The sequence below is a fragment of the Haliaeetus albicilla genome, chromosome 7, assembly GCF_947461875.1.
Source record: "Haliaeetus albicilla chromosome 7, bHalAlb1.1, whole genome shotgun sequence".
NCBI lineage: Eukaryota > Metazoa > Chordata > Aves > Accipitriformes > Accipitridae > Haliaeetus > Haliaeetus albicilla.
The window spans coordinates 26,071,253-26,098,897 of record NC_091489.1 but is presented as its reverse complement, the minus strand read 5'-3'; the positions used below and the strand labels follow the sequence as shown (position 1 = coordinate 26,098,897).

The window sequence follows — 27,645 nt, the reverse complement described above, 5'->3', positions numbered from 1 at the left end:
CTATCCATCTGATACAGCTTACTTTGAAATAACCCAATCAGTCAAATAAGCAAGGAGAAAGTTTGGCCCAAGATCAATGTTTTTATTATTTCAAACTCAGACAAATATATTTCTGAAGAGCACTAACACAATTATTTTCACAAGCATATTAAAAATACCTGCCTTGCATGAAAGGTTATAATACTAAAATTCATGCTATTCAGATCTCAATAGCATAATAGCAAATTAAAGACATTTATCAGCTGTATAAATCACTACACTATAGTGGACAGTAAATAGTATTTCCTGGTTTTAGGGCAAACAACAATCCAGTGGCAGTGAATTTACCACAAAATACAGGTATTTTGAGTACAGCTACACCTAGCTTTGAAATGCCAAAGCAGATCATCTTCAGCCTCTCCTGTTGTCATTAAACTTCTCAGCTATTTTCTGCAGCTCCAAATCCATAGTGGCCAGGTTTTCCAGTTCTTTTTCCTGTGAAAACATAGAGCATTTTACACATCAAATAATGTTGGCAAATGTTGTGTTCCATGAAAATGAGAGACAAAGACCATTTCTGAGGCAGACATCTCCTGCTACTTACTGGCCACTGGGCAGGTTGATGGGGTAAGGGGTGTTAACAGCAGCGCAACACACACTTCAGAGATTTGTGTGCTTTCCTGCTTTTAACCAAATTAGGGCTGGGGAAAGTATCAAAATACTCATTCTGAGAGCTCGCCCTAATTACAGCTTGATCCTTCTAGCTTTAAAGCTCCATTATCTAGTAGTGACCTCCTGCTATCTCACAGCTGCCGCCCCCTCCAGCATGCAAGTCACTTCTGCCCAAGTGAAGGTCCCTTAGGAGGCCATAACCTTATGATCACAGTGGTTCAGGCTTATGACACACAGCAAGCACAGGGTGCAACAAGAGGAACACCTCCACAGTACCAGATGCTATGGGGAAAAAAAAAATTATGCAGCTAATTCTTGTCTATTATGATGACTTGCTAACACAGTTTAACCTCTATATAAATTAGTATTAAACCTCCACTGCTCCCAGCCCAGCTTTGTGCCATAGATATACCGTGACATACATGAGGAGCACCTAGCTGATGGGTGTAGACTCATTTCTCCTGACACCGATGCAGAACAGGAAGTCCAACAAGAAAACGATTCACATACATCGGAACTACATGCACAAATCGGGCTTACAAGTGCAAGCCAGGTTCCGCTCTGCATTACAGCCAGGAAGCCACGGACAGCTGAATTTCACTCTGAATGTTCAACTTACTTTTCAGCTGTACCTTTTAAACAACCTGACAGACCAAGTGGTGCTTCCAATTACCTCTCTGCTCCTGCTGCAACAGGCATCTTTGTTATATTAGTATGTAAGACCCTAGAGGGAGAGGTAGGGCCCAAAGAGGAAGAAAATCTCCTTTCTCTTCCTGTCCTGCAGCAGACAGAAGCTAATGATGATGCACATTGTCTTTATGAACTGTGCCCTGGGTTAGTTCCACCGAATTCATTCAAAGAAAGCAGATTTTTAAATCGCTGAAGATCTGGCTCTTGACATGACTTAATCTTGTTTGTGTTTTTCCATGCACAGTTTACCAGCTGCCTTGGGAATGGATTTAGAAACGCACATGTAAAGTCAGCTTCCCCTAGCTTTTCAGAGAAACACCTGTACACATACCTCCTGTTCTGTCAGAGGCCTCTGGCTCAGACTTCTTCTGTCATTCCCGATTATGTGGCGTTTTTTCATGTCTTCTTCAGAATTGTACAATTCTGGGAATTCAGCTGATTTCTTCCTGTAATTCAGAAGTTGTGCAAGTTGATCCATCTTGTTGTACTGCCTTTTCATATCGTATCTGTTCATTTTGCCAAGACTCCTCTTGTCAATGGGTCCATGGTTCAGAGCACTTAGGATTTGCTTTTTCTCCCACCAGTCATAGTCATTATATTCAGGGAAAAGATTCTTCTCATTCAGAGTGGGCCTGCTTTCCTCTTTGCCCTCCAGAAGCTGCTCTCCTGTGCTGTCCCTTTTCTGAAAGTGCCGGCTTTTCCACCACAGCAGTGGGTAGAAAGGGCTGTAGGATACTACAGTCCTCTTCTCATTCTCTGCAGGGAGATGGCTTGTGTAATCTTCCCTCTCTGCGTATCTTCCCTCCTCCATATTCTCCTCTTCGTTTTCCATCTGATTACTGCTGTGATGCTTCCTTTCTACTTCCTCCTCCTCCTCACTGCTGCCAGGGTAGCGCTGTTGCTCTACACTGTCCTCAGTGCTGTAGTGTCTTCTGGCCTGCCCTTTGCGCTCTTGAGTGTACGCGTTCTGTGACCCTTCATCTTCATTGTCCCACAAGCGGTATCTCCCTCCAGCATGATGCTGCTCCTCCTTGCTGCCACCACTGAGATACTTATCCAGCTCTTCCTCACTTTCATCTCCAAGATACATCCTTCCCTCGGAATGCTGCCTCCTCGCCTCATGTGATCCATCACGGTGTCTCCTCTCCTCATGCCATTTCTCATTACTTTCTTCACTGTGGCGATGCCTCTTGTTTTCTTCTTCACTGCTCTCTTCACTCTGCTGCCACCTTTCTCTGTACTCACTTTCCTGGCCTGCATGCCTCTTCTCCTCCACCTCTTCAGACCCATGCCTCCCACGATAACCACTCTTCTCCTCACGCTGCTGCTCAGACTCTTCATGATGTTTCTGATGATGGTTCCTCTTGTCCCAGAGATAGGCCTCCTCTGTGTTTGAGTCCTCAGCTAGTTCCTCTTTCTCACCACCATGGCCCCTCTTCTTTTCAGAGAAGTCACCCATTCTATGCTTCCCATGATAACGTTTGGGTTTGTAGGGTTGCTTTTCCTCCTCTGTTTCTTCACTCTCATCCAATTCTTCATGCTCTTGCTGATGGGAGAAATCATGTTCCTTAGACTCATGGTGGTATTTTTCACTTCTTTCTTCCTCTGCCTCTCCCTCTTCACCTTCATGGATTCTTTTCGGGCTCTGCATTCCCTCCTCCGAGTGCCAGTGGCCCATGGGGCGCTGATCATTCCCATCAGGGAACTCCTCTGTGCTTGTGCCTCCAGAGTGGGACTTCTTGTTGAGAACAGCATGCTCTACCTCTTCATCATGACGCTTGCTCTCTTTGCCTTCTTCTTCACTGTGGTAGCTCTTCTCCTCCTCTCTTCCAGTTTCCTGATAGTGTTTCTTTTCTTCTGTATGAAGTCTCTCTTCTCGAATTGGTGTGTGGAGTCCATCCTCCTCTTCCTTGCTTTTACCTTCCTTGTGACCAAGCTTCTCCTCATCACTTCCTTTCAAGTACTTTTTAGATTCCTCTTCTGCCTGACTTTGTTCTTTCTCCACACTCCCAGTATGATGTTTTTCAATCTCTGCTAGGTCTTTCAAATGCCTCACTTCAAGTTGTTTGTTTTCGCTTCTCTCTCTGTCATTTCTATCACCTACAATAACAAAAGCAGCATAATGAAGTAATCCAACTCTCCACTGAAGCATTATTTCAGTTTAAATAGATAACTGGCTTCCCAAAGTAGCAGGAAGGTTTGGACAGAATTAATTTTTTAATTCTGCTTTTAAAATTAGTAATTTTCTAATATTTTGTATGTTTGCTTGGAAAAGCATTAACTAATTTTCAATTAATTAGGCATTTTAAAAGTTCCACTTAAATTTCCAGAATAATTTTTCCTCTTTGGCTTTTTTCTTGGTTTGTTATCACATTTTTAGTTTTGAATTAAATTAACTCTCATTCCCATTAAAAATCAATGGGATCTGGATTTGTGTTCAGTTCTTTGAATTTCAGACCTTATCCATCACATACGCTTATTCACAAAAAAGACAACCATCTATTTCAAGCTACTCCAAAATATCCAGGGCTTTTAGCAAATTTTAAAAGTTCTAAGTTGACTGAAAAAAAAGGAAATCTGTTACTTTGCAATAGTTATGTTTAATCAAATCATGCTCCTTCCACTATTTCCAAAATGCTAAATGCAAGTCTGACTCTGACCACAATGGTAACAGTATATTTCCACTTGTGTCTGAGTAACATCAGAAATAGATCACAAACTAAAAGTTTTCAGACAACAGCTGCACAGATTTAAAAATAGCTCATTATTTCTGAAAAGCTTCTCATTATCCAATATTCTTGGAGGCGATCTGTCAAAAATATGGTCCTTACCCTCTTTCCAGTAAGTGTCTTTTCATTTTCCAAAACATGGCAAATATACAGTTTTTTTCTGAAATTAACAATGTCATAAACAAAGCCTGATGGCATTCAGCATCTCCTAGAAATTTGGGACCAAGTTAGATACAAATATATGCATTCCCAAAGGCCCAAATCCACCCTTTTCTGATCACTGTATTAGGGCCATGCATTATTCCCTCTATAAACAAGCAGGAGACAGATGGGTTTCATTATTGCTTCCTGCTGGCAGGTAAGTTCAAGAGCCTTTTTATTCTTCTGTAATCAAATAAATTTAACTGGGCAGAAAAGAAAGATGTGTGTTCTGCAGTTTGGCACAGCATCAAACTTAACCACACTTCACTTACAGACAGTAACTGAACATGCAAACAGGCTTACACCTCGACATCGAGGCAGCTAAGCACCATGCTGTAGGAATGAGCTCATCTGAAATGACCACTCCCACATGGAGCTTTCAGCACACGTCGCCAGACCTCTGAAATCAGTACCACAAACTTAATCCTTTCTGGGCTTAGCAAAAGACTTCCCTCTCCTGAGCTGGGCATGGATTCAGTTGCTACCAGGTGCAGGAACCTCACTGATTTAAGTGGCAGTTATTTGAGGCCAGTTCTTATGCTCTGGGATGCATTCAACATGTGGTCCAAACACGGTCACATTTGTTGACCTCTCAGGCGACCTAAAGAGCTTCTCTAGTCCTCTCAGACTCTCCAGGTGGCTTAAGTAGAGAGCCACACGTGTTAGCCAAGAATCCCTGACAATTACCAGGTCAGGCTGTTTGGTCTTTGAGCAAGTCAGACTAAACAGAAGGAAATCAGAATCTGACATTTGGAGGCACCAGTTTCACACGGGCTGAAGTAACAGTTCACCAGCTCCAACACAAGAGAGAATCCATCTACCAAATTCCTTTCACAAGTACAGATAATGTTGTACTTACTCGTCTTCAAGATTTCTTTGCATTCAGGATTAATTGGTGGTGCATTTGGCTTAGACAGAGCATTGGACAGAACTTCCACTATGCACCGTGTTACCTGGAAGAAACAAAATAGGAGAAAAAACTCTCATGGCAAAAATAGAAATCCTACTTCTGACCCAGTTAGTGAGGAAAGCTAGTTTAGGATGAGAATTCAGGCTAATATTTATGAGTTTTGAGTAATCCCCAGCTCTACCACAACTTCCTGTGCATTTGGGCAACAAGTGCTTTGCTCCTCACTCCCATACCATTAAGAGGATAGTCATCAGCTCTTTTTATCTCCCCTTTTGTTTCAATAGGGAACAGGCTCCTTTTGTACATTTTTAAATATTAAAATACCCTATTCAGTACAAAAGAGAGTCAAACAACGTGTGGTAACAGCACCTTACAAAAAAAATAACCAACACAACACATGTTCAAAAGATGAGGATCATCCTATAGGATCTGTCCAAATGAGGATGCTGCAAAGGTGTTACCAGAAGTATTGCTTGGATTGACAATAAACCAAAACCGCCTTTATATCCTCTGTAAGTGACATGCTCCACAGTTTTTCATGTGTGTGTGCTGTAAGCCCTGCCTCTTTTAGTGCTTAACATTCAACTGGATAGTCTTCTGGAAGCAGAGAAAATTTAATCATTTAGGAAAGTCACACAACCTCCTCTAATCCTAACCACTACTAAAGTAGCTCTTCTGTACAAATTCATGCAAAATGATTTTCAAGCATTGAAGTTGTTGGTTGTGAGGCGAGTGCTCAGATCGTCAGGGGTACAAGAGTCTCAGGCTCACAATTTGGGCAGCTGGATGGGGGGAGATGATAAAACATTTATATAGCCATTTGTCTTTTAACTGTTTTTAGTTATTACCAGGTGTTTACTAATCTAAATGATCACACTATCAACCAGTGGAGAGGGTCTGATGTCAGGTTACAGGTACTGAAGGCAGCTAATGGCATTTATTTAATCAAACAGGTTAAGAATCTCTTTCCAAAGCAGGAGATGGGACGACTGCATTAGAAAGTCTGTTACATAGTTGGTAACTGTAGGTATTTCATCTTTCTTCAAAGTTGCCATCTCACTTTTTACAGTCCAATAACATGTACTATCAAATAATATTTCAGATAATTTTTTGGGCAGCTGTACAACATAGAGTTTCAAAAGTACCACACTGACACAGTAAGCCAGCCTCCATTTTCATCAAATGCACTGAAGTGCATGCAGGTATCTTCTGACAGCTAAAGGGACTCTCAGTTCCACATCACCCATGATCTCTTAAGAGACTACCCTTGGGAAAAAAAAACATTACCCTGAGAGTTTAAAGACAAAACATGGAGAGATGATATTTTCTGAAATCTGCTTTGACATACAGCTACTCACCATTTCTTCAATATGGTCTTTTTCCACTGGAACTGCACTGACACCTAGAAGAAAAACAAATTATTACAGACTCATTAATCCTAGCAACAAGCATCACTGACAGGAGTCTTCACTCAAATTGGGCTGATGAGATGGCTTGAGTTTTGGGTTGGCAGGTCAGTAAACCGGACACATTTTGCATTACAACTTTATTTTATTCAGGATGGAAAAGCAATGTAAAGTTGCAGCCTAGCACAAGAGAAGAGGCAGGTCGACATTTCTAGCACAAAAAGAATATACACCAAAAAATAGAAAGCAATACTTAAATTCCAAGACCGGAGCTCTACTGCAAGTCAGATCTTCATGTAGTTGTACCCATTTGGTGGTAAAAAAACCAGGAAACAAGCAAGGCCTGTTTGCACCCCAAGAACCTTTTGGCTTCTGCAAGGGGCTCCAGCTGCCCCACCACCACGTCCCCAGTAGGAGACCATTCTTCAAGGCTTTAAAGCAACTACTGTCCCAATCCTACCGGAGAAATCCTGTCTCGCTTGGATAGGAGGCAGCTCCTTGAGGGAAGGACAGAGCCAGAAGGGACAGGAAAATTTCAATTCACCAAGTGGTCCGTTATCACCCCAAAAAATAAGCAAAAAAAAAAAATCCCAGTGGAAAACACTACTCTGGAAGGAAGTAGCACAACCCCCCCCCCCCCCGTCCTGAGGACACAGGGGGTAATTAACACCTCCTTGCACCAGTTCTACTATACCTGGTCCAAGGTATTTGCTTTTGGAAAGAAGCAGTTGCAAATGAAACCTCCATGCTGCTTTATTTGGCCATCACTGCTGCCATATGTCTCCAGCTGGTTAACGAGCTTGGCTGCTGTGCATTATTAATAAACCGTGTCAATTCTCATCCACCGTGAGATTTGCAGAAGTGAAGTTAAGCAAGTCTGCCAGCCACACATGAGTACGCAGAAGCAAGGTTTATTGTATCCTGGCTTCACAGACTTACCGCATCATATATAATCACAGTACACAAATGTACAGCTTGGGGTGCAGTTCTGAAGTTCTTACACAAGTCAGGATAGTCTTAAATACATCTATCACCCTCTCTGCAATACTGCTTGGTTGGGACAGTGAGAGATCTTCTGTAACAGATGAACACAAAGCAGATTATGGAGACAAAGGGGGTCAGTTTACCTTACAGCGTAAGAAAAACTAACACTGCCCCAAGGAAGTTTCCTGCAGAGCAGACAGGAGCATGTAGCCTTGTGCTATTGAAAGCTGCAAAACTTTTCTTTTCTGTGTCTACAGATGAAGCAGACATCCTCTTGAGCACTGACTCTGTGGGTAATAACTGAACACAATACAATAACAACTCTCTTGATATTTCTACTGTCCTCTATTTTTGCTCCCCGAAACACGTATGTAGGAATGTGCTTCTCCAGCCCCCATCTCTTCTCTGTGCATAAAACTGTGATCAGAGAAGAGAACCCACACGAGGACAGCACAGAAGGGATTCCCCTAAAATAGCACTACATCCCTACTCCATCATTTCCCCAGAATGCCAGGTGGTGTGTGTGGGAGATGGTGCTTAACAGAGCCAACCCTCTCCCCCATCTTTTGCATTCAGTGCTGACTGAGCCAGGCTTTAGGCTACTTTATTTACTAACCTAGTACGTGAATAACTACCACACTGCACAATGCTGACGCTGGTGCAGCCTAACCTGAGCACAGAAGATAAGGATGTACACACACATGGGGGCAGGAGACTGGCAGCAAAGTCCCTTCTACTAAAAAAAAAAAAAAGTGTTATTCACTAAAAGGACATTCTCCCAGTCCCACAGGGGTTGGAGATGCTGCTCTTACGGCACAAGCTGCTCCCAATCACTACTTATATGTAAGCAGAGGGGACAACCCACTTCACTGCCTCTTCTTGACAAGGCTCCTCTGGTCCTCCAGCCCATGAGAAATCACGACACACACAAGGGCCAAAGTCTGATTTTGTCCTTTTAGTGATACTCCCACAGCACACCTCCTGGGAGTTACACCCAGTTGATGTGATAAAGCACAGAACAAACTTTGGAACGTCTTTTGCTATTAGAGATGCCAACTTTGGGCTGCCTCTCAAGCGCTATGTCAGTAGTGCAGGAATATAAAGTCAGGTTGTACTCACTGCCTTTGCCTTGTCATTCCCAAGCTCCCATCTCTCCAAGGAGATTTACAGACAGATTAATGACCATTAAGCAAGCGCTCAGTTAGCGATGAAAGCTGACGCACACAGACAAAGAAGCAGCATTAGGCTATCCTAACAATGTCAGAAGAATGGTATTGGACGAATGGTATTGGACATATGTCATATTAACCTGCTTGGAGGAACAAAATGAGTATCCAATCCATTCCAGAGTCTGAAATAATCTATTGAGGCAGCTGCTCTGTCAGAGCTGACATAGGAAGCTCATGTGGATCCAGCATGCCCCACTTTACACCGGTGCCGGTAGCACTAGCCTGTGCCAGCTGGCAAGAGCTCCCTTGGGGCCACCTGCCAGCTGGAGATGGCTGGCCAACACCTCTGCCTTCCTCTCCACATGTGCTCAGGAGAGGTCAGGCCATCACCCCAGCACCACCAACACAGGCAGCAGGGCACCCACCCACTGGGCTTGTGGGCACACAGCAGACGGTAAAGCTGCAGGGTTTCGCTGCAGAAACAAAGTCAGAGCACACACCGAGATGGAAACCCTTCCCCTGCCCGTGCAGAAAAACCAGACCACAGACCCACAAAGGAAAACAAAGCCCTGGGTCTGCTTTCCCCTCCTGAACCAAATCTGCCCAGGTAGTTACAATCAGATTATTTGATTTTGCAGAAGTGCTGAAAGCTGATGAAGGTAATGAAAAAGGATGAGAAACGCAAGACAAATTCACATGGCGTTTGCTTGCATCTCCATGATTGGGACAGAACTTTTGGCGGGTGCCTGATGAAATCCCCACATGGCTTTGTTTCATCAATGCCAATGTCTCAGTGCAGTGCCATTGCTCATCAAAATGACAGCAAAAACCCTTCCTAGGAAAGATCACAGTAACTTTGGTATCTTGATATGCAGAAGGAGCACTAGAAGGTTCCTGAAGTTAATGTTTAACTGATACCCAGCCCCAAACAAACTTCTTAGTTCATTGATTCTGCCTGACATTTGAAAGCAAGAGAGCCAAAAAGGATGTTAAGAGGTACCTGACTTGTTTGAGGGCATAAACAGGAAAAAGTATTTGGTAAGAAATCCCCATGAGGTCTGTGGAGTAAGTCCAGTGAGCTTCTCTGGGTTGGGGTCTCTCCTGCCATCTTCCACCCTCCCCTTTGATTACAATAAAGGCATCTGAAGGTAGCCAACTTCATTACAGAGTTTCTGTACAAGTCCCAGAAGCGCTTCCATGTGGAGACCTCTAATAGAACTAAAGCCCAATTACTCAACTCAGAGTGACACCGATTCTTTCAAGAAATGGCGTAGTATGCATAAAAAGATATAAAGCCAAGCAATCACCTCATGCTCTTGTGTTTAATCTTCATTTCGCCGTGTGGTTTTAATATTTAATGCCGCACGCCAGAAAATTTTCTGTTAGTTAAAGCTGCAGACCTGCTACTTGACAATCATCTCCCACTATCGAGAGCTAGCTGGCAAAAATCTAGCAGCGCGGCTCGAATAAAATTACACCGAGAAGGCTTCGTGGAAGGAAACTCTACGGGGGGGAGAAAAATAAACCGAAAGCAGCCGACTGGCCCTCGCACAGCGTGAGGGCACAGGCTGGCTGCCGTCCGCCCGGCAGCGGCGAGCGGAGGGCTGCCGGCAGCCGGGGCGCCGCTCCGGGCAGCCCGGCGGGAGCCCCGCTGTGGCGCTGGCGCCTTCCTCCGGCCCCGGCCCTCCCTCGCGCCGGGCCGGCCGGAGGAGCGACCCCGCGGTGACGCCGCCGGGCCGGGCATGACGTCACACACCCACCGATGGCGTCACCCCTCCGGCAGCGCTCTTCAGAGGCGAAGCCCTCCACCCCCGCCCCCCCAAACCACCCCGCGCCCGGTGCGGCTTGTCACTCGCCTCTCCCTCACGGCGAGGGCGGGCTTCGCCGGACCCGCCGCTGAGGGAGCTCAACGGCCGCCCTCCCCTCGGGGGGGCCGCGCCCCCGCTCACCTGCCAGGGCGGCGGCCCCCAGGAGGCCGAGCAGCGCCAGCGGCCCCATGCTCGGCTCGGCTCGGCTCGGCTCGACTCAGCTCCGCTCTGCTCTGCTCGGCGGCTCGCCGCTATTTAAAGGGGGGAGCGGGGGCGGAGGAGACGGGCGGGGGACGCCGCCGGGAGCCTGCGTCACCGCGAGCCCCCGGGGGCGGCACCGCCCGCCGCCGCCCCGTCCCGTCCTCTCCTCTCCCCCACAGCGGCGCCGCCCCCAGCCGCGGGACCCCCTCGCCCCCGCAGGCCGCCCCCTCCCGCCCGGCCCCCGCGGCTCGCCAGCACGGGGGAAGTTTCTCCCCGGCTGGGAAAGCCGAGCTCGTTTTCCCCTCCTTTGCAACTACATCTCCCCCACCTGCCCTCCGCCCGATATTCCCAATACCCCCTTACATCCCGCCGCCCCGCCACCCCCTCAGAAAGGAGAAAAGCGGGGTTTCCCTGCCCCTTTCTCCAGCTCAGAGGATGCGGTATCATCCCGAGGTCTTTCCCACCGTCAGAGGATGCTGAACCTCTACCTACAGGGCGGAGGTGCGGTAACCCATCCCTCTGGAACAGCTTCCACAAGAGATCACCGCTGCGTTTCCACACCCATTTCCGATCAAAGCCTCTTCAGGTGTTACAGCAGCCTTTTTTTCGTGCAAGGTTTCTGTCCCTTCCACCCAAATCATTGCGTGCCCCGCCCACAGCAAACCCAGAACCAGAGAACGACTGGAAAGTCATCCCCATTCTTATGTCATCTGGTGAATGAATGACACGCAGTGTTCCTCAAGAGTTTTACTGGGGAAATCACTGCTCTCAGCATCCATCTCCACAGGCAAACCTCTTCTTTACTGTGATGATGCTCTGGGGAGCCAGAGCAAACCTACAAATATCAAGTTTTACATAATTTTCTTAAACAGACCACACTGTCCCAATTAGTCTTTGATCGACTGGAAAGCACAAATGACAAGCTATGATGAGCTCTCCACAGAGCAAGTCTGAACCCTCCCCCCAGTTCCCTTCAGAGCCAGGCAAAGACGTTGTAAGACTAGGACTTGTTTTGCTTTTCCTTTCATTAACTGTTAGAGGCCCCTCTCCAAACCCTGTGTAGTTTTCAGTTGTTCTTTTTTGTTCTCAGTGCTAAGCAGATGGCCCTCTAATTGCCAGTGTTCATGGAGGACAATGGATCTATACATCAAAATGGTAGTTAACTCTATTATCGTTCTGTATTAACAATGCCAGGCTGCTATAATCATATAGCCTTTAAACATATAAAACAAGACACAGGGACACAACACTCCAGTAAAACTCACATGCAGCTTCATTTGTATGTAAAGGAAGCCAGGAACTTCAGCTCCATTTGAAGCTTGTTTCAGAAGACAGCCATTATTAACTCCAGGAGGCAAAGCCAGATACCTTGTTCACCTTCCATTCAGATTACAGTTTCTGCAAAATAACAGAACCCAGTTACCTGGCCACCATGAAATGCAAATCAACACTGCAACATTTTCTCTGTTTCCTCAACCTCCCGCTCCTCCATGCCTTTCCTGTACTGCCTATACAAGGCCCATTTCCACAGGCAGATGCTTCTTTGGGAACCACCAGCCTTGACTGTGGGAAGTCGAGAGCCCGATTCAAAAGCCTATGAAGAATTTCACTGGCTCCAAGACCCCCACCATGTCCTCCCCTGTCTGTGTGAGGATTCAGCTTGGCCTTAACCTCCTCAGCTGCTCATGAGAAAGAATTTTAGGTGAAACATTTGCCTTTTAAGCGTTCTCTGCTTCCTCAGGCATATAAATAGCACTCTCTAGTTACCCTTGTGTAACTGCTCTACTCCAGCGTGTGCCTGGCTATACTTACCTTGGATATGACAGTCAAAAGGGGCAAGTGATACAAAGATGCTGAATAAAAATAGCCAGCTATTTTAGTATCTACGAGGTATTTGTATTAAGTACCTGTATCACACAAGTCCTATTGATAGTAGGTACAACCACCACTACAGAAGCCTTCTTGCTGCAAAACAGACAGCTGAGATTAAGCAGTCACACACCCCTGCCTCTCAGGGCTCCTAATCCATCCCTTGCACTGCAGCAGCAGTCACTGGGACTTCACAGCTGTTTTCTTTGTGCTGCGTGGCTTATTTACATTTGACTTGTCGGATCTCTCTGAAACGCTCCCTCACCTCAGCATTGTGTGGGCTGATCCAGAAGAATCAAGAAATCCTGTATTTGCCCTTGATAAAAGAAGATGTTAAAGTGCTGCCAGGGCATGTTTTGCCCATCAGTTACATCAGGGTCTACATGGGAACACAGGTTATTGCTTTCAGATTTGATCAGAATCAAGGTTACAAAGATTTGCAAGTTTTGCAGTAGGTCACCCAAGAGGTCCGTCACAGCAGCAGGGACAGAATTGGATGGAGTGTATCTAATTCCATCTTCAACACCCAAGAGCAGGATTTCAAAACATGATCCCACAGACTTTTCTGCCAGCACTGGAAAACCAGGGAGAATCCAAGCACCTTGCCCACAGTTAATTAAGTCAGCCTGTATTTTCAAAACAATGTTGCTTCAGATGGACTTTTACAGACAGGCATCAGCTGGCACGAGCTTCCCTCAGATTAGGAAAGAGATGTGACGACATTAAATCAGGATTACAGCAGGCGGTAGTGTATTTCACTCAATCAGTTGCGAGTGGCACACCCCAACCTCCCTTCTCAGATGTGTCAGAACTTCAATTGCAGTGACATACATGCTTCATAATGTTGTGACAATCTATCGCTCTGTGAATAAACAGTATTTATCCTGCTGGATTCTCTCAAATACAAACGCTTAAAAAAATACACGTTTGGCTCATGCTAGAAGCTAGAGCTTCAAAGGATGACAAGTGAGTTTCTGTGGCTGAGCTCCTTCTAAATTGAGAGGAGAGTGCTCGGGGAGTATGAGGATTGTTCTCCTCTAATTAGATGTGCTAGTGGGATTATCTTCATTCTTGGATGCCAATTAGTTTTCATGGAATGAAAATCCTGCAGCCCATTTCATGAACAAACTCATCTCTTCCATTCAGAAGGTGCTAAGGGGATGGATCTGGAGAAAAACACCAATCAAATCTGAAAAGCCAGCACCTCAGGGGACACCATCTATCCAGCTTCACTAATGGCAGCAGAAGTCCTTTCAGAGGTCTTATGCATATGCAATGCTGGTTGCAACATAATGGACAATGGAGTTCCACAGACACTTAGGCTTTGCTGCCGTTATACATTACTGTATATATATTTACCCATAGCTCACTAACACCAACTGTTACAGTGGCTTAGAGCTGGGGCAACATGCAGTTGACCCATGCCCCAGGAATTCATTTATCATCTCAGTAGCTCTACAGTGAGGCAGGATCAGGAGCCTGGCTCATCTCTTTGTTCATATGGTGATGGATCTGAAGAGGAGTCAAAATCCATCAGACACATCCACTGGAGAGGGAACAGGCCAGGTACTCAGCTGGATCTCACCTGTGCTGTGTCCAGACAAGGGGCCTGGCAAAGCAGAAGGGACAACACTTCAGGAGTGCATATGCCCATACACATCCCAAAATCTTTGCATGTCTCCAGCCAAAGCCTCTGTGAGAGGCAGCAGCCAGGACCACGCTCAGACCTCCTCCCTCTTATTGAGCAAAGACTATTTACCCTGTACCAGGCACCTGCAGTGATGCTGATGAATGGAGCTTGCTTGTCAAGCTACAGGAGGATCTGACAAATGACAGGGACAGAGGTATCAGGAACAGCGTCTGCTTCAGCTGAATCCATGGGAGATGAAATGATACTGCTATTAGATAAGCCAAAATGCTTCTAAGAACACCTTGCAGCAGCCTGTGCTTGGGCAGATTGGGCTGGTACAGTTTGTTACTTGTAATGGGTAGTCACGTCTGCACATTTCGATTTAGCCTGTCAACCGAAACCCAGTAGTGATAAAAAATGCACCCTCATAGCAGAACTGAGTCCATGCAATGTAAATCACTGAATGCACCGAGATATAAAACCATGTCATTCTGTATTTACACAATAACCAGCTTCCAATTTAAATCTAAAATGCACATCTTTTGCATCCACTGAAATATTTTTGAGTCATTTTTCCCCTGAAAGTTAAACATGCTTGTCACTGCCCATGGCCTTAGCACATGGTATCAATGAACTGCCCAGCAAACTAAGCTCCAGTTGAGAGACAGAGAAGCTGTGAAGAGACCCTGTGTGGTATAGATGTGTAATTTCTGTAGTGTGGGCAACCATCTTTTTTCCTTTCTATATTTATATAGTACCTCACACAGTGGATTTCGTTCATGATACATGCTCTTAGGCAGTACAGAAACAATTGCTAGAAACCAACTGCTAGTATTTAGTCTCAAACACTTTCTTCAAAGAAAATCTAGAGAATCTACAGGATATTTCTGCTTCAAAACCAAAAGAGCCTTAAAAGTTCTGGTCTACTCTTCTTGAATTGTCTGTCTTAGTTGTCTTTACAAAAAAAGAAGATTTTGCTCACTTGTAACCCTCTTCTCTTCCATGCAGCATCCTTCTAGCTCCAGCTCTTCAGTGATGTATCTATGCCACAGAAATAAGGTCAAATGTTATATGGCAAAACTGAAAAGAGGTTTAAAATATACCTATAAGACATGCCATAATTGTTAAGGGATATTAAAAATATATGCACAGATTCTGCTATGGTCTTCTGGAAAAAAGCACTATGCCAGCTGATGCAAATCTTTAGGGCCTCTGGATACACTCACGGGTTACAGAAGCTGTAAAGGTATCACCAGAGTGAAAAAAAAAACCCAAACAAACAAAAAAACCCAAAACACAGGTAAGTGAGAAAGGGAAGACCAAGTCTAAACACAATTATTTCCCCAACATCCCAGGTTTTCCACATGAACATCTTCATATATGCCACTCACCCCCCCCCCCCCCATCTCTCCTCCCCGTTCATTTCTCTCTTGGTGTTTGTCAGCTCAGATGCGAGAAAACTAGATTATGCTGCAACACAAAAATAAATACATAAATAAGAAGCAGACTTTGGGGCCTATGGAACAAAGGACAAATTTTCCATATTGCACTGTCAGCATGATTATCACTAAAAAGCAGTGCCACTTCTTAGGTCCTTCCCTGACAGCAATTCACTGACCTTGCTCACTCCAGGCAGTAAATGCAACTTAGCTCTTGCAATTACACTGGTATGGTATCCATGTGAAAGATGACATTGATGTGAAACAACATGTGTGTTTCCTGCCCTCCTACAAGAGAAAGTCGGAATTTGCCTAATACTGTTGCATCTCTGGGATTTTTAGTCACAAGTCTTTTCATTTTATCTGTGATGCCACTTCTCACCTTGCTATAAACTCCTCTTTTGCTGCCAGAAAATGATGTGCTGGAGTCCCAGTCAAAACCTGCCACTCCATATGAACCAATCATCAAGCTAAAACGCAGCTTTGGATCCACGGGAGCTCAAAAAGCCCCTACATGATTACTCATGGCTTTATGAATTTGGCTATGACTAAATTCTCCCCTAGCTTCAGCTGTAATGAAATGGCCTTGCTGACAACAGGAGCAACCTCCACAGTCCCAGACGTCTCCTCCTCTGCAAGGGGGGCAGTAACAGCACCCCAAAACCCTCCTCACCAGAGACAAGTCCTGGACAATAAGCATCCTCCAAAAGCTGCCAGCGTGTCTCCCTGGCCCAGCTTTCGGATGCTTGGCATTGCTGTAGGACCAGAGCTCCAAGGCAGCCGACGCCCAGAGAGCAGCCTGAGAGCTATGGGGCCTCTCACCCTCCAGCCTGTGCACAGTGGAGCTACACACCTAGGCTCCCCCTGACCCCCCTCCAAAAAAACCCCCACAAAACAACCCCTGCCCACCCCCCCCCAACATTTTTATAAAGTATGCAATTAACCAAGCTGGTAACCTCACTGGTGAAGAAGTTTGGGGCTTCTGCAGTAGACTGTAAAACAGGATGGAAATTTCTTCCAGCAAGCAAAATGCTGACTTAAGCCCTCATATTCTGAGTGCTGCTTGTCATTAAGCAAAAATTACTTTTACAGTTGCCTTTGCACTGCAAATAATTTCATTTAGGCAATGAAACAGCCCCATTCAGTGTTTCTGCCTGCATTTTGTCAACTGTGTATGTTCCATTTAATATTTACAGACTGGGGCACTAGTCTGGCTTACTTAGTAATTAATTTCTTTAAATATTTATAGCACTTTGACTCCCAGCAAGGGTTCTGTTTGGTAAGAACAATACTGTTCTGTGGTTGATAGTGTCATGGAAATTTCAGAGGCAAATTTCATTTTTGTAAGATAAAAATATAGAGAACTCTGCAACACACTGTAGTGATTTCAAAGGAAACTTTTTATTGCTGAACGACATATATATTGAAAAATAAATCCCATTATGTCCTTGCACATAATTCCAGACTGAAAACACAGTGGTGAGCGATCTATTTCATGACACCGGTACTCACACAGCAAAAGGAATCACCAAAGAGATTTTCAATCATCTCTTTTCAGTCACCACTGGCACTAAAACCAGAAACCCAGCTACAAAAAGACCCTATGAAAGAGAGAGCAAAACCTGCAAAATGCAAGAGGAGATTTTGCTGAGATGTCTTCCCATTAGAAAATCCTTTTTTTCTTTTGCATACACTGATTTTAAGACTTTTAGGCTCCCTGTGTGAAAAGCTGTGTACTTATAAAAAAGGCTTCAGAGGTGAAGTTTAAAGGCAGCCTTGGGAACTGAAAATACCTGGCAGATACTCAGTCAGTCTAAATTTGCCTAGTTCTATCGACTTCAGAGACTACATTTATATGATACCAGCTGAGAGCCAGCACCAGAGAGCACATCCCTGGCCTGTCATTTTAGGCTTTGCTGTAGACGCATGAGTTTTCAGGCATTCCCTCCTGGGTAAGATGATAACTACCTATATTTGTGATGCAGGGACAATTTTCCAGAGGCAAATGATAGTTATAATTCCTCTGCAAAATGCCATGTGGACAAGGTGGGGCCTGTCAGGGATGTTGCCTTCCTCACACACAACCCCCCTGTTCACTGGACACCACCATCTTTCTGCTCCTCAGTTTTTTCCAGTCTCATCTCCCCCATTACGACTCCAGGAACCTCAGACAACTCACCCTGACAGTGAGGCAGAGGAAGCAGAGGAACCGCATTTTGGTGCTGACTTGATGTTTTGCAAAACACCCTCCCTGCCACTGCAGCACGCCAGCCAGGAAAGCAATCTGCCCTGGCTCTGGAAAAGCAGCCACCATAATACCTCAAGTCAATAGGAATGAGCAGCTGGGAGTGAGAACAATCAGTGGGAAAAAGCCCAACAGACAGTGGCTCTGCAAGTCAAGTGGCAGTAACTCCTCCTTGCAGGAGTGCCCAAAGTTTGGCTCCCCAAAAGCCAAGGCTTTCAAATGCAACCTAAACTTTCCCTCCAACCCTGCAATAACCAAGAAAACACCCACTCAAGGACAATCAGAATCTTTTCCGAGTAGAAGAGCTATTCTGCAAGAGGCAGAATTAATGACACTTGAATTAAATGATTTTGAATGTGTCCCCTTTCACCCCAGGGATCCCAGCTTGCTCCTGCATCCCAGCCTGGCCATACACCTGCTCCAGTGCCCTGTGCTCCCCTCCCTCCCTCTTGTCTCAACCATTTTGGTTAGGCATGGTGCAGTCTGGAGCTGTGCAAGTGCTGACCGCTGACAGGACAAGTGCTGAGTGACCGGTTGGCAGGATGGACATGAGCTGACATAATTCTCTTTCCCTCAGGGAGGCACTAATTTGGGTCTCTCTTCTCTATCCATCTGCCAGCAACATTAATGCAGGTCCTTCTTTTCAAACACGCATGGTCACAAACCTTCTGGCTTTGCCACCTCTGTACAAACAAGCCAGACAGCACCGGCATACCAAAGCTCCACACACAGATGCTACACATGGATCCCATGGCCCCATACCAGGGCCACTGTTCTGTCCCTTCTCCAAAGATCCCTCCCTGGTCAGAGAGGAACACGGTCTGGCAGAAACTCAACTCCACACTGCCTGGCACTCATTCACCATCCCGTCCATCTAGCTGGTCTCAATGAGAAGTTCATGACTTCGTGGCTGCCAGAGAGCACATATTGGGTTCCTGTCACGCTCCCTGGAAAAGCACCAATTTCCAAGGAGTAGCACCTACTGCAAGCAGCGGAGGTTCACTACAGCTGGCACCTGGCAGCCTACAGCAAGACCAGGCAGAGAGCAATGGGTATCTTTGCTGTTATTCTAAATCCCATCACACGTCTGCCTCTGCAGCTTTCTAGCCCAAAACCCTTGCAATGTGCTGCAGGCCCCCTGCCAGGGATGCAAAGCCAGCACACAGCCTGCCAGAGAATATAGAAAAAAGCTCTTTTGAGATTAAATGTCTTCACAAGGTGGAAATCAGAAGATGCCAAGAGCTGTGACCTGTTATCCAGGGGTACTAATGTGGGAAGCTTGCCACCACTTACTTCTCCAGACCTTGCAAAGGTGGCCTTGACCAGCTGGGAGCCAGGCTCCCATGGGAAGGGGGTGATGCCAGCTCTCCCTGGGATCCTCAGCACCTTTGATGCCACACTACCTTGTTCTCAGGCCTGTCTCTTGAAAAAGCACATGTGGGGCATTCTCTTTGGCACAATCTCTCTCGATTTCCAACAAGCAGCCATGCCTGCTCCCTTGGGCTTGGCCGTAAGCGATGCCCCAGGGTTTCCTCATCCTTTCTTCTGGCAGCTGCTGCTGGCCATACTCAGACAGGAGGCCCCTGGGGGTGACTCAGTCCAGTCACTCCATGTGATGTTTGAAAGGCTGAGCAGAAAGCATTTTATACACTCTGGGAGGACACACTGCCCAGAGCAGTGATGCTCCCTCAGGGACCCCCCTAGACCCAGGGAGGATGAGGGGGCAAGGATGTGAAAACAAGCTGACCTCACAGAGTACATGCTGCGTCACTTCTTCAACAAGGCGGCCTGGACCACAGACACAAAACCATATTATTTCAACCTCTAACTTCAGCCTTTTTAGGGGAGTTCCTGTTAGACAAAGATGTGGGTGTAAATGCCCTGACCTCTCACTTCTTCGAAGCTCTCAGATACCCAGAACAAGCTGCTGGGAACTCAGAACCACCCAATTTGTGAAGGTCACACTGAAAATGTGTTGCAGGGCGTAGCACTGATCTCCCCTATCCCCACCTCAGTATCTTTAATCACAGAATCATCCTGTTTACCTGGCTGGAGGTGCTGATTTTAGCACCCCTTTAGCAGCATTGCTGGCCCATGTACTGTGTCTCAGCCAGAAATACCATCATTACAGATAACGCTGGATAGTGTTACCTGCCCTGAGGTTGACTGACATTTCCCATTACAAGAACCTACCTTCCAGTGCAAGTGAAACTTTGCTCAGCTTGAACTGAGGTGAGATTTTCCATGCCAGATGTTATTTCATTACAAGACCTTCCCTCATAATTCACAGCACCTGCAAATAAATAGGCCATTGCAAAGGCAATTTAAATAATGGTTTGACCTTTCAGCCATGAGTTTTCTGGCTTTGGTTAGCTTCAGCTCCTGTCTTAATCACATCTTATTATTTCATGCTCTGCTGTGTGCCAGCTTTTACTTTTAAGGAAAGAATGCTGGCATATGTTGTTGGCTAATAGATATGTGGGGAAAAATAGTCATTAGGGAAAGCCTACAGAACAGGGTATTTTTAAAATGAACTTTTGTGTTGTGTGAAAACATATGCCCCACACAAAATCACCTACACTCAATAACGAAATAGACACATTTATATAGGATGTATACTGCCTGTTGTACACACTGATTTTAGCAACCATATGTCCCGATATACCCACACATACCAAAACACCTCAGAGTCCTGTCAAAGATCCTCCACTGGTGTAAACGGCCCTGGCTCCATTCACAGGCTGGGAGCTACTTCATTGATGCCTACTGAGGATCTGCTCCAGCACCTGCCTGTTGCAGGAGCTCAGCTCTCTCCCTGGCTGCCTTTCAGCTCCAGGATCGGGCAGGTCGTTGGCATGAATCAGTGCCTCCCACTAGCAGCTGCGTGGGAGGGAAAATAAAAATTCTGTCGGAGTAGGCATCAGCAAGGCCATCAATAGCAAACATCTTGGAGGAGCTCCAAGCCAAGGAAAGTGGGGAATGAATTAATAGCAGGAGGATTCGTCAAGGATGACAAGATAGTTTGGATCAGGCATTTATATAAGGTTCATTCTGGGAATAGAGAGGGAGCGCTCACTGCCTGCCAGACGTAGTCCAAAGATGAGCCCCAAGGCAATCCAAGCAGCTGGTGCGCATGGGCAGGGGACTTTGTGCCTGCAAGCAGCGTGAGTCACCCCTCTGAGACACTGAGGGATGCTGGTCCAGCTCAGCTGGAAAATATCCAAGCCAAAGTGCACACATCTGGACCTCAGGTGGGCTTTGGATCTGGGCTGTGCAGCAGGGAAACCCCTCAGGTACTGGATGTCAAGTCTCCTCCCCATGTCCTGTGTTCCTCTTACTTGGCAATGACAAATCAATTTTGGCCTTGCTTGTCATACCCTATGGGGCTGATGTTAGTCCCCATCTTTTATGTCACTTACACATTTCACTTGAAGATCTTGTGGGATCTTGTATACACAAAACCCGAAAGGATGTTGTGGGTTTTAGGTGTTGTCCTAACTCCAGGCTTGGAGTGCTGCTCCTCTGCTGTGAGCCAGGACACTTTCTTGAACAAGCAGAAGGAAAAAAACCCTCAGATTTGTTCTGCAGGGAAGGCACCAAATGCCTTTGCAAAAGCAGCCTCCACATATTACCAGAGTGCACAGGGGGATGAACAGAGGTGACAGCGGGCTCATGGGAAGCCCAAAGCTCAGGCACAGCTTTTTGGGAATAGCCCTGGAATGGTGCAGGGCACGCAGTTCTAGGGGCTCATACTGGGAGATGGAGGAGAGGTGGGTGGAGGGAACATGGGCTGCAAGGGAGGGACACCTTTGCTGCTTCAGGCAGGGTCACTGCAACAAAGGAGAAAACAAATGTGATTTGCATGTGTACAACCTTCATAACAGGAATTGGGAGTCCCTGCTCTCCCTTCTGTGCAAATTGCCAGAGCTGCAGCAGCATGAGTTAGGGAAAGTTCAGAAAATTCCCTCCTACAGCTGTTGAAGCAGGCAGGAAGAGGAAGGCAGGAGGGTGTCAAGACCCCCCTGTGATCACCCTGCCGGGCAGCTCTGCCCTGGGATCATGCAGCTGGCCCTGCTGAGAGGCAAGTCACGCTTGGGCCAGAGCAAGGGAAAAACAACAACTTGGAGGGATGTTTCCTCCTGTGCAAAGGTGCCATTTACAAGCCATCCTGCCTAGAGTACGCACACAGCATGGGCAACAACTGGCAGGAGAGTTTCAGGAGACTATAACTTTGGGTGCATTTTTTTGCCCAGTGGCTAAAAGTTCAGTGGTTACAGCTAAGTCTGCTTTTGAAAGCTGAACCAAAGCAGCCCAGCTGTCTACTGAGCTCACGGTGGTGGAGCATATTTGGGTACAAAGTGGTCCAGCACCGCCAGGTTCCTCGCCTCCAGGGCAACAGGTTATTTCCTGCCTTAAATAATGCAGTGGAGAAAAAATAAAATGATGGGGTGGGTCACAGAAGCAAACAAAGCAAATGGAGAGAAACCAACAGCAACATGCCTCTGAGAAGATGATCTGCGCTTTGCCGAGTGCTGAAACCATGGAAGCAGTGCAAGCCAGGCAGAGGAAAGCACTTCATCCCCTCAAAAGGAAATGAAGTTTCTCGGAGGTTATTGCACAGGCTTGGGAGAAATGTACAGAAGGTGGGACATTTCCATGAGGTCCTCATACCATTCTTAATACTTAAACATCCAGAAAAAACTGTTCTTTACCTGGAAGGAGCGATCTTCTGTCCACCCATGGATGGCCATACTTCAAGGCCACTATTTCAGTCCTTCTGAGGGCAGCTAAGCAGAGTTAGATCAAAACTAATGAGCCTCTGACTGTGCTTCTGTGGCTTCTTCCAGTCACAGAAGGCAAAAAACCCCACCCAAAAGGCAACAGGGCTGAAACGTCTTGAAATACTTGAAATTCAGGGAATAGCAACATGACAGGAGAAGGCAGATATTTCGCATAGTAACAGATACCCAGATAGTGTAAACTCAGCAGTGTATCACGGGTCATGGCAGCAGCAAAGCTGGGACATGAACACTGGGACCAGATATGTCTAAGGGCAGGAACATTTGCATGGGAGTGTTAACCCTTTTCTATATGAAGGGATAGGGCAGAGAGAGACTTAGGTCACTTCAAAAGCATTGGGCCTTTGGAGTAAGAGCATGGGTTGATTCATGTCTTTGACTTCAGAAGAGGTGAAAAATAACCACGGTGCAAGGCCTTTCTATATGTAACTGCTACAACTATCTGAACTTAGATATCCTAGATATAGATTCCCTCCAATCCCAGAATGGAATTTCAAGCTTCATGAACTTTCATTTGTTTTCTAGGAAGACGCCCCAAGCACATAATTTCTGGTTTTATTCACAAAGGCCACAAGTTTCCTCTCCTTCATTTTACAACAAGTGTGGGGGCCCTGTCTGTGAAGGCAGTGAATCCAGAAGTGCTTTGCAGTAGCATTTCTAACCATGCAAAGAGAATCACTTTGGCCAACTACTTCCAGACCACATCCCAGGAAGCCAGATTATCACCTACCTAAACAAGTGGTGAACTGAGCATTATCCCCTATCCATTTTCCCTGTAGGTAATTTACCCTTCCTCAAAATGTAGCCTCTCGTCTACCTACCGTGCAAATCAGTGTGGACACAGGAATCAGACTCATACTCCAAAGAAACCAAACACAGTTAAGAAAAAAACCCCTCTCCTCTAGACAAGACCTGCATCGAATTTATCACCTGCTCCAGAGATATTTATTCCAAGGGGCTCTGTCTTTGCCCTTCCTTCTGTCTCAGCGTGAGACACACATCTATTTTTGGCAGGCTTATTGGCATGAGCTGAATATTGTACCTGGAAGTGAGCAGTGCACAGAACTACTACAGGCACTCCTGACCGTGAGGGGTGCAAACTTTTCAAACTGTGTGTTTCAGTAGCACAGAGCTTACCACGTCCTCTGCGAGATGCCAGCCAAAATTTGTAGATGTGAGTCATAATCCAAATTTTTCAGCTGCACTCAGTCTGTTCTGCCTACGTTACTCTTTAAAATTGAACAGCTTCATGCTCTCCTCTGCTGGTATGTATCTCTCTGCCAGTATGTGCTCTTTCAGCAGCTGCCTATTCTCTGTTTTGTCGTTGCTTGCATCTCTTTTCCTAAAGGGTTGAAGAGCAATGAGTCCTCTTACTCCTTTCTTTGCTGCATCAGAAATTTCTAATATGAAAACTGGGATGTTAAAGGTGGTGGCTGCACAGTCCCAAAAGCCCAGAGGAGCTGATGCAGAAGCATGACCTCTCAGAGGCACCTCGCTTCCCCTCTGGCCACTGGTGTGTAGAGAAGCAGCACAACCCCCCCCACAGTGGGACCCCAGATTAACTGCCTGTGTAGACATGTACCTTCCAGACTAAGATTGCCTCATTTTGCCATCATTTAAAACCCTTAACAACAAATGAACAGCTATTCCCTTGAATGTTTTCTAAATCTCATTCAAAAAGCAGATAAAAAGACGGCAGCTCAAGCGGATAAAAAGATGGCAGCTCAGGTTTTTTCAAGCCCCAGGAAGAGCACCCTGAGTGCACCCTTTCTCTTCACAGCACCAAAGAGGGGCTCCAGGCAGATACCCCACATTTGTTATGAGTGGGGAAGACCACATTTGGATCTGGGGCTGATGTATGGTCAAACTAGAGTCCATTAGGACTTATTTTCTCTTCCATCAAAATCCAGAAGGTATCTCTCAAACATCAGTAGCAGCAGGCCTCTCGTAAAGGACAGGAACCCCATATTTTGCTCTGAGCTTGCTTTGTAGAAATTGTATGGGTTTTACTTTTTTTTCTTCTTTTTTTAAAAATCTGAACAGGAGACCAGGGGGTTTCAGAGCTAATCCAAAGCACAGACCAATTCATCACCAAACCTAATACTGAAGGGATTTAGATGCAGTCCTCTGATTTCTCCAGCTCTCTCTTTCTGGGAGGTTATTTCCTTTAAAACAGCAGTTAAAATGTTTTGCACAGCAGCTCATATTTAACCATGTGGAAAAGCATAAATGCTGGCAAAAAATTGTAAGGCAACAACATCCGATTCACGCTGAAGACCTTCCTTCCTCCCTGTACCTCCTTAGCAATAGCTACCTACATCAGTCAGTATTAACGCCCTTGTAGCCATGACAGATCTGTGGTGGTTAAGCAATGCAAGCTGGCAGGGAGAGGCTAGTACTGTTACTGTAATTATTGATAGCACACTCAAGAGCACGTTTGTTTTTTCCAGCTGTATCTATTGCTGAAGCAGTTGGTATTACCTTTCTCTATAATTTTTGCCTGCAGGATACTTTTCTCTGGATTCTGACAGACCAGCACCTGCGGATATATTTACTACTACAGAAATTATGCTGGATCATCATCTCAACTCCTTTTTTTCCCCTAGCACCATTAACTTGAGTAGCTGGGGGAACAGCTGAGGGTCTACTCCAGTATTTTGTGTGCTCTCCAGCACAAGTACAACATGCCTGCAATAAAAGCAAGGAAGCAACATATCAAGCAGAGCCACCAAGAAGCCAGATGTATCAGTTTCATGATGACTCAAGGACAGCAACCTAAACCCAGACAGTCCCAGTATAAATCTATTTGCAAAGAAAGACTGCACTAAATCCAAAGATCTTGGCCATAATTTGCAGCCAGCTTGGTCTCTTCCTGCTCTGGTTAAAGTCAGCAGCCAAATTTCCATTGCTTTTGCTGGAAACACCTACAGAGCACAGCAGCTATGCCAACCTGCCGGGGGCAGCAAGGCAGGAATAGCAGCCCCATGTGAAACTGCAGCAGGGAATCTGACATACACAAAACACAAACACCTGCGCTGGGATCTGGGCAGCATGGAAAGGGAACAGATGTGAGGTCTCAGCAGCTGAGCTGGCAGAGTAAGAGCTATCTCCAGACTGAAATGCTGAAGATCAAATGGTAAAACTTGTGCAAGAGGGGTAGCTGTACTGGAGTAACCACATTAGCTGGGAACCTTGGCACTGACCTTTGAGATCCCAACTGTCCTTTCTTTTTTGCTCATATGCTGTCACTTTCTGTACATCCCTTCCTCTTGCTCTCTGTGCTTCCTTGAACACATCCACGTTGAAGAATGAATGGCCTCCGCAGTTAGCGAGCAACATCACCATGGCAAACCACTCCTTCAGTGGACAAACCAGTGGCTGGAAAACATGCACAAAGGCACATGTCTTCCTGGCAGAGGGAGTAAAGCAGCAAAGAAGCCACTGAGCCAGGAGACAGGACGCCTCCAAGAGAGAGACCTTAAGTGGTTGTGTGGGGGTTCATTGCTCTGCTGGCTGGCTGACATCAGGCTCTTTGGGCTCAAAGAGACCTGTTTCATTTTAAAGGGAAAACTTCTCCAGGGATTTCATTAGCACCATCATGAACGACAGAAAGGAACTGGAGGTTGGTGGAGGGGCGATGGTGGGAAGGGAAACAGGATAGAAGTGCTGTCAAGCTGCGTTTAAACTGGCAGGGGAAGGAGCCTGGGAGCACTCTGCCCTCTTGGGACAGCCTCACTGCCCCAGGGAAGGGCTGCCTCCTTCCCCTGTCTACAGGGTGAGTGGCTGGGGTGGGGTGGGGGGCAACGTCCAGGAGAGCAGCTGCCCAAGAGCTCAACCTGAGGCACCTACTCACCCACCTATGCTCCTGGGGCAGTTTCCCCCCTGCCAAATCCCTCCTCCTCCTCCTCCCTGTGCTCTCACTCTTCCTGGGGTCTGTCCTCCTCTCTCCCAACACTGGCTGGACACTGTTGTTCGTGGGGAGCAGCTGCTCTGGCCAAGTTCATGCCTCTGCAACTGGCAGCAGAAGACAAGGCACCCGTGGCTGTGTTTGCAGTGGTGAGAAGCATGTTGGTGTTGTTACACAGCTGTCCCACTCTGCAATGCTGAGGACTGGTTTGACACAGGGTCCTGGCAGGCCTACACATTTTAAGCTGATTGCTCCTTGAGAGCTGCCTCCACCTTTCTGAAGACTCCATTGCAAGAAGGGGGTGAAGTAGTCTTTGAAAGAGCAGTTTAGCGGATCCAGAACACAGGTAGATTCCCCTGTATTAGGCTGAGAAAAGTCACAGAAGCAACACACAAAAAAAGCAAAATACCCACAAAAATAGGAGGAAAAAAAGAATCCAACTTTGTTAATTCGAAGCAACAGATCTTAGTTATAACTGCAAATCAGCTTAAGAAATTCAAAGACATAAGTTAGGCCCCCTGTGCTATTGCTCACCAGAAGTAATATTTGTTATTACAATTTCTTCTATGTAGCATCATAAAATGCCAAACAGGACTATGCTGCTTTCAAGTACAGCCTGTTCAAAGCAATTGGTGAGTCTTGCCTGGAATACCTGGCAAAGGAGAGCGATGCATTTGTCTCCCTGTGTCTTGAAGAAATTGAGGAGAGATGTTTATCAAGGAAATGAGTAATACAAATGGTTTGGCTTTCAGCAGACTTGGAAATACATACAGCAGGTTCCAGCACAAGTTTGTAAAAAATTAATTAGCAGCGAGTGGGAAAAGAAGTGATGAGTGTTATTCTCTGTGCTGCTGTCTTGTTTAACTTAATAAAAGTGATTGAACTGTAAGATCCCAGTGAGACACCTCCTAAAATTAAGTGTTTCTCCAGAAATGGAACTGTTCGTTTCACAGTAGGAATGATCAGGTGTTCTAAACTCTATCATGTTTCAGCTCCTAACACCAGAT

At 46.1% G+C, this 27,645-nt stretch overlaps 1 protein-coding gene across 4 annotated transcripts; it reads right to left on the bottom strand.

The window, feature by feature from the left end:
- Window positions 1-61: 61 nt before the first annotated feature.
- Window positions 62-27,621, bottom strand: CHGB (chromogranin B). Of its 4 annotated transcripts, XM_069787415.1 has the most exons (9): window positions 21,352-27,621; window positions 20,608-20,812; window positions 20,126-20,225; window positions 15,231-15,289; window positions 12,015-14,227; window positions 6,540-6,583; window positions 5,131-5,224; window positions 1,673-3,441; window positions 62-474 (listed from the first exon to the last, which is right to left on the bottom strand). In XM_069787415.1, the coding sequence occupies exons 6-9, from the start codon at window positions 6,540-6,542 to the stop codon at window positions 391-393; spliced, it is 1,950 nt and encodes a 649-aa protein (XP_069643516.1). In that variant the 5' UTR covers window positions 6,543-6,583; window positions 12,015-14,227; window positions 15,231-15,289; window positions 20,126-20,225; window positions 20,608-20,812; window positions 21,352-27,621; the 3' UTR covers window positions 62-390. The 4 variants fall into 4 exon arrangements, with proteins under 4 accessions (XP_069643516.1, XP_069643517.1, XP_069643515.1 ...); XM_069787416.1 differs by having other exon boundaries at window positions 12,015-12,147; window positions 20,126-27,621; XM_069787414.1 differs by lacking the exons at window positions 12,015-14,227; window positions 15,231-15,289; window positions 20,126-20,225; window positions 20,608-20,812; window positions 21,352-27,621 and adding an exon at window positions 10,690-10,876.
- Window positions 27,622-27,645: the final 24 nt, after the last annotated feature.

Excerpts from the sequence above, each read along its gene's own strand:
- CHGB (XM_069787414.1), bottom strand. The coding sequence starts at position 10,738 with ATGGGGCCGCTGGCGCTGCTCGGCCTCCTGGGGGCCGCCGCCCTGGCA. Across the intron at positions 6,584-10,689 it reads GGGGGCCGCCGCCCTGGCAG|GTGTCAGTGCAGTTCCAGTG; the intron begins GTGAGCGGGGGC and ends TTTTTCTTCTAG. Across the intron at positions 475-1,672 it reads GGCCTCTGACAGAACAGGAG|GAAAAAGAACTGGAAAACCT; the intron begins GTATGTGTACAG and ends ATGTTTTCACAG.